The sequence below is a fragment of the Camponotus floridanus genome, unplaced genomic scaffold (genome assembly GCF_003227725.1).
Source record: "Camponotus floridanus strain SB8 unplaced genomic scaffold, Cflo_v7.5 scaffold40, whole genome shotgun sequence".
NCBI classification, from domain to species: domain Eukaryota; kingdom Metazoa; phylum Arthropoda; class Insecta; order Hymenoptera; family Formicidae; genus Camponotus; species Camponotus floridanus.
In genome coordinates this window covers 1,103,413-1,114,976 of record NW_020229548.1, presented here as the reverse complement: position 1 = coordinate 1,114,976, position 11,564 = coordinate 1,103,413, and the positions used below count along the sequence as shown (strand labels likewise).

Sequence of the window (11,564 nt, the reverse complement as noted above, 5' to 3'; positions counted from 1 at the left end):
TATTTATTTTTTCCCCAGGGACATTGACTATAATGTTAACCCACTGATAATGATACTGAAATATCGCATTCTCAACGAGGAAATATCGCATTTTGACGTTAACTATTCTAAACTGTAACTATTATAATTGGAAAACGCATAGAAGCCTTCATGTCTTTAATGTTCGTAGAGAAAACTGACTGATAACACCGTTAGACAATAGCGCCGTTAAAACATTTTATTGCAACAAACTCTCAAGAATACCGATCATTAACGATAGAAAAATTATTTTACAATTGTATTGTATAACCCATAAAATACCTATAGAAGTTCCTACTATGTTATCGAGGCAAATACAATGTTACATAAAAGCCAAAATGGGTTCTATAATAGTGCTTTAATAATAATTATAATACAATTGTAATGCACTCTTTATTTTATGTAGCTAATGATATAAATGATGTAAAGGAGAGCATTTTATAATAAATTGTTATGTTAGCAAAAAAATATTTTATCGTTATTTTATTCTGTTATATTCAATTAATAAAAAAAATTTAATACATCTAAGAAGTTTATGACATCGAATAGTTTATTAATAATAAAATTAAGCAGAAATGTCGGTTTTTAAATTCAAAGTCATTGTAATTTTTAATTAAATTAAAATATTGCAAAGAAATATATTTTTTCATGGAGGGAATTTCTTAAAATTTAGAGTTTCACATAAAATCGCAGTTCCAAGACTTGTGTCTTTAATAATTTTTTAACAAACAATAAATTTTTGTCAGTTCGTTAAAGCTGCATAGCGTGATACGCGAAAAAATTTTACGATAGTTTCCCGTTATTTACATAATATATGGCATTGCATTGTTTCAATACCATATATTATCCATATATTTAACGAACTGACAAAAATTTATTGTTCGTTTAAAAACAGACCTGTGTAAGCGAACCAGCCGACATGTTTAAATAATTACGACGCTGATGGCAACCAGGTTAATAAGGGACACGAGTGTTATGAATAAAATCGACCTGGAATGTTCAATATTGCTTTCCATCATTTTTAACTAGGAAGTAAGTTAACGATTTTCAGCAAAGAAGTAGGATTATATACTCTTTGTAGTAGGTTAAGCGGTCGGAATATCTTCAACAGGATTGTAGCGAATTCAGATTTATGCGCTAAAGACGACACATATGAAACGTCGAACTACGTCATACTCTTGTGACTAAAAAGAGAACATAATCTATGTAATCCTATAAATCGATAAGAGAATAAAAAACGAGATAAAAAAATATACTTATTTACTATGTTTAGTTATTTTATGCAAGCAATTAATTTATAGATACGCATTTAACCCGTTTTAAACAATTCATAGTGAACTGTTTTTATTTGAAATAATTTCTATAAAAATTTAAATTCATTGCGCGCAATAAGTATAATAATAATAAGTATGATAATTTAATAAAAGTACATAATTTAGATAAAAATAATATACTTTAAATAAAAATAATATACTTTAAAGATAATATACTTTATAAAATTTATTTTGTTAATTTTTGCTTACTTGATTATAATACTTACTTAATTATAATATAATGTATATAAAACTAAAATAAAATACTCTGTAATAAGAGTTTTTATAAATGCATATATTTGTATATGAAACAATAAGATGTTTGTTGATTCAAACGCGTACTTATGTCATATAGTAAAATAGACGATTTGCTACGTACATCAGTCCTATAGTTGAAATAAATAGCATTTAAAAAACATAATTATTAATGTGCTACGCGTATGTCATTTTAGTTCAAGAGATCACTAAATAAATTCATCAAATTTTCTCATTTGTGTAAGCTCTTACATTACAATAAATTAACTCTATAAAGTTAAAAATAATATATTGTAACAGAATTATGTTTATATCCATTTGTATAATTTTATGGTCATTTTTACGTAATTGCGATTACCGCGAATATTACCGCATTCCGAGGCTGCTATTGTGAAAATACTGTACTAAATATTAAAATATATTAAAAAGTATATATATATATATATATATATATATATATATATTAAATAGTAAATATATTAAATAAATAGTTTAATATATTAAATATATTAAATAGTTAAATATATTAAATAGTATTCTATATACTAAAAAGTATTCTTGTATAAGCCATAATATCGTCAATTATGTAATTATTGCATGATGTTGCTATTAAATAACTAATTGATTTTTACTAATTTTTGTGTGTAAATGTTAATTATCAACGACTGGCACTGTTTAAAGCTTTAAGTCAAGTAAACTAACTATAAAAATTTCATTATTATCGAGCTTACATATCATAAAATATGTCAATTAAAAGAGATAAAAATTTGATATCGCTGGAAAAACAGAATGAAACAAAGAGTAAATGATCAAGTACTGTATAAAACTTAGGATAAACGCGATGCAAACATTCGAAATATTAATAGAGGTTTTTTAAATAATTACTTATTACATATATAAGTTTTTGGGTGATTCGGAAGATTTAAAAATACATAATTGAAAAAATGTGGAAGACGGTAAATAGTCGAGATATGTAAAAATAGTCTTATCATTGAATCTCAAAAAAGTATGCAAATTGAAAATTGTAAATGTTATTGTATAAACGTTAGCGGTTGAAAATCTGGATTTAGAATATCTTTAGAGATACAAATCATATCATTGTATGTACACAAAGATTTGTACAAATAGAAGATCTGCTTTCGGTTTTATTGCTATATGTGGCAATAAACATAGCTCAATGGTTTCCTTTTAGAGGTAAAACTGAGAGATTTCCATGAAATAAAACATAAAATATATATTTATAATATACGATTATTAAATAATCAGACTAAAATTATATAAATTTTCAAACAGCAAATTTTGAATAAAATAATGATAAAATTAATTTATTTTATCATTTTTTTATTAATTTATTTTATTTTATTCAACATATGTTTTAAACTGTTTAAAATGTGCTAAAACCGTTTATATCGTGACATACTAATCAATATACTGAAAACATTAACCGGTTTCTTCATTTCCAGTTAACTGTTAAATAAAAATATTCGAAAAATAACTGCTTTATTTTCTTATAGACTCTTATACTGACTAAGTGAAAAAATAAAATTAGTGAAATTAGAGATAAGTCAAAGATAAAGTTCTGTGTTCAAGAAAGCTGAGAAAGATTTAATTCAGTGCCTTGCTCGAGATTTTTATAATTTTTTTATAGAAGTTGTTTTTAAAAATTCTATGAAATAAAATTAGACAAAAACTTCAAGATATTTAATAAATATATTTTTTATTATATATAACAAAGGAAGCGAAACACTTTTAATCATGCATTTCTGTCCGATTGTGAAGTACCATTATCGAAACAGAAATTTTGATGATCTTTATGTGCGGATCTTCGAGAGCGTGAACCAAAATCAAATATAACGGCATCTTATAACAAAAACCGAACTTGCTGTGGATATATGCGCTTCTTTCGGTACTTCCCCACTTGTTTGTCCTTTTCCTCTCGCTCGTCCCCGTTCGGATATGTACTCAAAAAAGTAGGTCATTAGCATCTCGTCCACGGTCATGGCTACAATTAATTATTTGGCCTGCGGTCAACCGGATAACAAAATCAAGAAACCAGTGTTGGCGCAAGATCATTTCAACCACGAGAAATGGGTACGTCAAAAAAGAGAAAAAAAAGAAAGAAAGAGAGAAGTTAAGACTACCGGTACATTTCAATATCAAGGATGGAAAAAGTACACAAGAAACTTTTTATATAGTTTTAATAAACTAACAAAGCATATTTGGTCGTTTGGATAAAATCTTCTATATCATATTCTCAGAATTAAATTGGCTAATTTAATTTTGCAACTTTTTATATTTTGTTAAATCTTTATAAAATTTTTAACAACCATTTCAATTATTATTAAAATAACATTGTAGCAGTATCGAGATAACAATATCGTAAAATAAAACGATTAATTTTTTCACTTTTAACGTACTTAATGATAACCGAAAGAGATAAATAATAACAGATTTATATAATTTTAACTAGTAATTTTTTATTATGCATATATATATATATATATATGCATAATAAAAAAAAAATATATATATATATATAAGTTTATATATATATATAAATATATATATATATATAAATATATATATATATATATATATATATATATATATATAAGTTTTTATAAAATTTCTTCTAAATTGTATATAGATAATATGCATAGATAAAATATATTTGAATAACATATATAAAATATATAAATACATATATAAAATTATGGTTTAATATATATGGTTTATATGGCGTATCCATATTTTTAGAGAGTGTATATTTGTATATATTATAATTTATATATTTCATTAAATCTCTTTTTCCATTTAGAAGAAATAATATAAGCAATAGAAATATTACACATATATATTTATAAAAATTTTATCATTTTTTATCTTTTGCTATAAAAATATACACTTCAATTTTTATTTATATCATAAGTATAATATAAATAATGTATAACATGTATGATAATTTATGATATATATATATCATAAATTTTGATTATATTAATGATTACATGTATGTGAATGATAATGCTGATAATGTTGATGTTTCTATTATAACAATATTGAATTTCTTATTAATTAATGTTACTTCACATGTAGCTTAAAACTTAAATATAGTTGTCTGTAGAAAAAAATTATAATAGAAACTCCTCATATTCCGTAACTTTGAAAGTTTAGCATTTATATTATTCTAAATATAATATATTGTAAAAAATTTTAATATTGTTTTTACTGTACTAAAATAATTGAATAAATGCAAAGTAGGCAAGTGCGATCGAAGAATGATGTTAAATAAAATGTAAAATGCATATTTTTCAAGAAAAATAAAAAAATAAAAAATGTATACATTCTTTACATTGTTTACATTATTGCAAAAATATTTTTGTATTTATCTCATAAAAATTTTTTTAACTTACACAAAATTTTGCATGATATTATTATTCAAAGAAAATACACACTTACCATTAGAATTTATTATAATATTAAAGCTATAGACTTAATAAAATTTTGAAATTAAGTATAATTTTGAGAAATAATTTGATTAATTGATTGTCGTATTATACATAAACTCAAAAATATAATTAAAACGGTTCTGCAATTTCAGATATCAAAATACTATACTTTACATATGTATTCTTTTTATACAGATTTTTATTTATATATGTATACTTTTTATGCTAAAATATTTATATGTAATGAATATTAATAATCAGAAGAACCACATAATTAGAACCACATAATTATAGTTCTCAGAATTATCAAAATAAAGATTTAAGAAAATGTATATTACAAAAATATTATATTAAATGTTCGGCATATGAAAGATTTTTGCACTATCTTATTTTAAGAAGCATATTAATATTAGTGCCAAATATAAAAAAAGATATGTATAAAAAAGAAGAAAAAAGATTGATAAATAGATAAATAGATAGATGGATAGATAATAGAGAAAGAGAAAGAGAAAAATAGAGTAAACAATATATTATGCTTTAAATTCATTGTTGTTTTGAATTTTCTTTCGAAATTTCTGCGGAAACGCCATTTGTTTCCATTTTCCTCAGTATTGCCGGCCGTTTTTTAATGTACGTTTTATAATAAAAATCTCCAAATAATGTTATCATAAACAAATTCTGTGGGATCATTACATATGCTGTCCAAAGCGGGAAGCCACAATCTTCTACCCAGGCTAATTGTGCGTAATGTAAAATAATCAGGAAAAATTGGATCATTTGCAACTGAGTGATGTATTTCTTCCATGAATTTGTATTTATATTCATAGTCGATAGCAGATAATGCGTGTACATTATTGAGTGTACAAATGTATTGAGCAATCCTGAAATATAAGGTTAATAATTAATTAACTGCAAAGTACAAGATCTCGTTTATGAAGAAAGAAACTCATTCAGTAATTCTCTATTTAACTTTAACGAATAAAATTCTTTGAGTTTTAATATAACATAAACATTCTATTTTCTTATATTAAATATAATTTTCATATCAAAAAAATAAGTAAGAAAAAATTTCTTATCTTGCAATTACATATATTTGTAAAATTATTGTATATTTTAAACAGAAAAACACGAATTATTATAATAATTGCAAAGCAATTTTTTAAATTTATACCGAGGAACGTAACATGACCGCCAGGTAGATATTTAGTGGCACTCCAAGCACCAAATACCATGCCCATATGATGATATATATGAAGGAAGGTTATTTGATTTTGTTTCTTTCTGAGTACGAAAAAAATTGTCTCCAACAAATCCAATATCTTAATCATGAAATACATCCATATTGTTTTGGTAATCTGTTTAGTCAAATATAAATGATTTTTTTGTTGTCTCTTATTTCTATGTAAACGTAAAATAAAACTGAAGATATTTATGACATTTAATGTGTGATTTTTGGGCCGGATTATATATATATGTTATTATATTATATATACATATTATGTTAATATTCTCATATTACTAGCTAAATAGCTATAATAATATCGTCATTTTTTTTACCTGAAGAATTTTATTTTATGAATAAATATAATTGATAACAAAATCTTTTTTAGATTTTAGATTAAATTGAATTTTTAATTAATTAATTAATTATTATTTATTTTAAATAATTACCTCTATGGCTTTTGGTGAATACGAAAAATCAATCGGTTCGCAAAAGAAACTGTATTCGCGTAACCACCCCAATGTTAGTGCCTGTGAAATATATACAGGGTGAGTCATTTTAATCAATACACTCGAATATCTCGAAAACAGCACTCTTCAGAAAGAAATGTTTCAAACAAAAATTGTAGGGTGTGAAGGGGGACATAAGATGGTAGCATTGGTTTGACCTTGGAAAGTCATTTGAAGGTCACATAAAAGTCACCTTCAATTTCTTAAATTGAACCCACTATTTTTCATTACATATTCTTGTAGCTTATCTCGAGAGCTTTCCAAAACACTACAGACAAATGTTTTTTCATTAAGTACTTTTTGAGTTATAAGGCTTCAAAGTTTGCAGTACTTCGATATAAAATGCAAAATATCTCGTAAAATATTTAGTTTTCGGTAATCTTACCCTAATACTTTTATGCACAGGATAATGAGACAAAATTATTGGTGCAAAGAAAACGTATGATTGTTTATAATAAAAAATGTGTAATTTGCAATGCACTTTTTGTTATAAACAATCATGCGTTTTCTTTGCACCAATAGTTTTGTCTCATTATCCTGTGCATAAAAGTATTAGGGTAAGACTACCGAAAATTAAATATTTTACGAGATATTTTACATTTTATATCGAAGTACTGCAAACTTTGAAGCTTTATAACTCAAAAAGTACTTAATGAAAAAACATTTGTCTGTAGTGTTTTGGAAAGCTCTCGAGATAAGCTACAAGAATATGTAATGAAAAATAGTGGGTTCAATTTAAGAAATTGAAGGTGACTTTTATGTGACCTTCAAATGACTTTCCAAGGTCAAACCAATGCTACCATCTTATGTCCCCCTTCACACCCTACAATTTTTGTTTGAAACATTTCTTTCTGAAGAGTGCTGTTTTCGAGATATTCGAGTGTATTGATTAAAATGACTCACCCTGTATATATATATATATACATATATATATATATATATATATATGTATATATATATATATATATATATATATATATAAGCACTGTATTAATGAACTAATTAATGCATAATCTATTAGTAATATATCAGTTGAGTCATATTCTACATCGAAACGATCAAATTTTATAGTACGGAGAATGTCTCATGATATCAATTATTCCTATTTTAAATTTTTTAAGGATGCCAAGAAGTTTGCAAAAATAGAATTTAGGTACAAATCTTGTTCAAATATAAATTTGTTGATTTTTACTGTCCATATGTTATTTTTAAATATCATATAATATAATTTTTAAAAATTTGTGCAAAATTCCAAATGAAAAATGAAATTTTCTTCTTGTTTTTGAAAAATAACTATAATAATAAAACAAATGAATAGAAAAATTAATTAAAAATATAACTTACTTTATAAAATAGATATGCATTTAATACAATTTGTGAAAAATCATATATTTGCAATATTCTATTTAGTTGGAAAGGTTGTCTCCTTGCCATAAATCTTGGTCCCAAGTCATAAATAAAATATACATAAAATCCAAGTAGAGCTATACAAGGCCATGGCGTGGATATCATAAAATAATTTTTGGTACGTGGATCTTGCAATATAAGAAAAGTTAAATATTAATTATTATAATAGATAATTATTAATTAATTATACATATTGTGTAAGTAGAGATAAATTTCTTATATAAATAATTATTTAAAATATTTTTAAATATATAATTTAAGATTGAGAACATATTATAACAACTAAAATAATTACATGACTAATATTGTTATGAAATTTATATAATTGATTCTGTGTCTGTTTTATATTTTGTGATATGACATTTTTAATTGTTCGTCACAATTCATATTGCGATTAAATGAGAACTGTTAAACACACTCAGTTCCAAAAAAAGCGGTACACTTAAAATTTGGAAAAAAATCACCAAATTTCAAACAGATAACTTTGTAAATAATAAAGATAGAAGGGTCTATAAAAATGAAAATAAACCTTGAAATCTCTACTTTAAAACTAGATTCTCCGAAATGTTGCGAGATAACATTTTAAAAAATGACGGATAACGAAACAAGAACATGCAAAATTAAAAAATAATTGTTTGAGTTTGCCTCTTTAAAATGTTTTTTTGTTTATCTCGATATAATGATTTTTTACCGAGTTTTACTCATTTGAAGAAAAAAACGACTTTTTACTAAGCTTTTTTATGAGGTAATACGCGTACGAGAAGGTCATATTCACTATTAACACCACGAGCAGGTCAATGAGGTCAAAAGCATATAATAGTACAGAGATTCCTCTTTAAAATGCTTTTTTGTTCAATATGATTTTTTACCGAGTTTTACACATTTGAAGAAAAAAACGACTTTTTACTAAGCTTTTTTATGAGGTAATACGCGTACGAGGAGGTCATATTCACTATTAACACACATACACACACACACACACATACACATACCACAAGGAGGATTTGGAGTCTTAAAATACTGTGGAATTGATGAAACACGGGGTCCTTATGGTATACAAACACACACATACACACACACACACACACACACACACACACACACACACACACATTACAAGGAGAATTTAGAGTTTTAAATTACTGTGGAGTTGACGAACCACAAGGTTCTTATTCTTCCAATTCAGCGTTATTAAAAATTCAAAATTGAATGTTTCAGCATCTAATACAGCTAGCAAGATTTTTAAAAAGGCATTTTAAAGGTCCAGACGTCTACTTTTTGAAATTTTATATCGCAATTGTGTGCGACAATTTTTTAAAAACGACGGATGACAAAACGAGATCATACAAAATTGAAAAATAATTGTTTGAGTTTGCCATAACACATGACGAGAATTAAATGTGGATAAGATGATTTTTTACTTTTTACTAAGCTTTTTTATGAGATGAACAAAAAAGCATTTTAAAGAGGAATCTTTGTACTATCATATGCTTTTGACTCCATTGACCTGCGACATTTGATTCTCGCTACGTGTCATGGCAAACTCAAACAATTATTTTTCAATTTTGCATGTTCTCGTTTCGTCATCCGTCATTTTTAAAAATGTTATTTCGCAACATTTCGGGGAACCTAGTTTTAAAGTAGAGATTTCAAGCTTTATTTTCATTTTTTATAAACTTTTCTATCTTTATTATTTACAAAGTTATCGTTATTTGAAATTTAGTGATTTTTTCCAAATTTCAAGTGTACCCCTTTTTTTTGGAACTGTGTATATTTATTTAATTCTTTTATATATTTACCAAAAAATTAATGAAAAAATTTCCTCAAAATATTTATCATTGAAATATACTTATATTAAATAAGTATAATATAATATAATTACATATTATATTTATCATTGAAATATACTTATATTAAATAAGAAATAATTATATATAAAAATTTTTTATATAAAAATTATATTTATTATTATTTATTGAATATAAGAAGATAAATTATTTTATTGAATTTTATTTTAATTTTAATTTTATTTTATTGAATATTTGTATTTCATTATTAATTTTACTATTAAATTGTTAAAAGATTTAAAGGAGTAAAGGAGAATAAAAGGATTCAATATCGAAAAAAAATGTATTTTGATTAAACAGAAAAATAAATGCATGTATTGGGAACAATGTTATATAGTACTGTATCATTTTTTTTGAGACCTTTATATAATTTTTTAGTATTGCTACGATAAATGAAAAATAGTGAAATTTTAATATATGACTAAATAACCTAATGCTACTTATTTTTATGCTATATGCATATGTGTACTGCAGAAATGTGATAAGATAATTTGATAATTATGTGCTAATTGTGTATACAAATAATTGAAAGAGAGAGAGAGAGAGAGAGAGAGAGAGAGAGAGAGAGAGAGAGAGAGGAAGAGAGTGACGGAAGGGGGGAGAGATATGATAAAAGAATACATATCACAATAGTAATATTATAAAATAAAATAAATAAATATCATGATACGTACTCTAATAGTTTTTGTGAATAAAAAGAAAGAATATAGAAGAATTTGTGTATGCCCATTTATTTGTTACTCGCAATTTATTATAAACAAAATTTGTAAATACTCTGTAATAAATTAAAATTCTTCTACATAGAAATTTATTTTTTTATAATTTAATGACACGACAAAATATTGCTTTTTTTTTATATATTTCACAATATCTTTTATTTTAAATTTAGTTTATTGATTCAGTGTTAAGATAAGAGATACTCACCTGCCAGATTTTCGTTAATATATTCATATCCTGCTATGAATTTTCCTATAATTGCAGCCATGACGATGATGCATATAAATAAAACTTAGATATTATTTATATATATACTTGAAAATTTATTATCTAATTACGATCTTTTTGTCGTAATGCTCACACAAATAATAAATAAAAATATTAGTTAACTATATCCTCATTTTCTAATAATATAGATATTATATGCGTTTTCTAACAATATAATTGCGATGGAAAAATAATAATTTAGTTTTGTATTTAGTCTTCAACTTCTTTAATTGAAATTATTATTGAGTTATCTTCGATTATTATGTGAATTGATTATCTCGAATTTGAGACTGAATACTTCACTCGGTCAGTTATGAAGATATATTTTTATTGGTCTTTTTATTAGTCTTTTTGTCGCCAATCTACTTCAATGTGACTAGTCACTATGAAACTCGCGAATCGACTGCAAAGACGTATTTCCGCTCTGTCATAAAATTTCTTTCTCATTGTATTATAATTATGGCACGTTTGCTTAACAAATATAAGGGGTCTTCCAAATGTCGCACTGACGTTTATTCCTTCTAGAATATGTGACCTTTCAGTAAATTTAACTCATAATA

The 11,564-nt window shown here is 24.6% G+C and overlaps 1 protein-coding gene across 1 annotated transcript; it reads right to left on the bottom strand.

Moving 5' to 3' along the window:
- Positions 1 to 5,525: 5,525 nt before the first annotated feature.
- LOC105258626 (elongation of very long chain fatty acids protein AAEL008004) lies at positions 5,526 to 11,123 on the bottom strand. Its single transcript, XM_025411570.1, has 5 exons — positions 10,945 to 11,123; positions 8,111 to 8,301; positions 6,707 to 6,787; positions 6,207 to 6,390; positions 5,526 to 5,916 (listed from the first exon to the last, which is right to left on the bottom strand). The coding sequence occupies exons 1-5, from the start codon at positions 11,003 to 11,005 to the stop codon at positions 5,579 to 5,581; spliced, it is 855 nt and encodes a 284-aa protein (XP_025267355.1). The 5' UTR covers positions 11,006 to 11,123; the 3' UTR covers positions 5,526 to 5,578.
- Between the last annotated feature and the right edge of the window lie 441 nt (positions 11,124 to 11,564).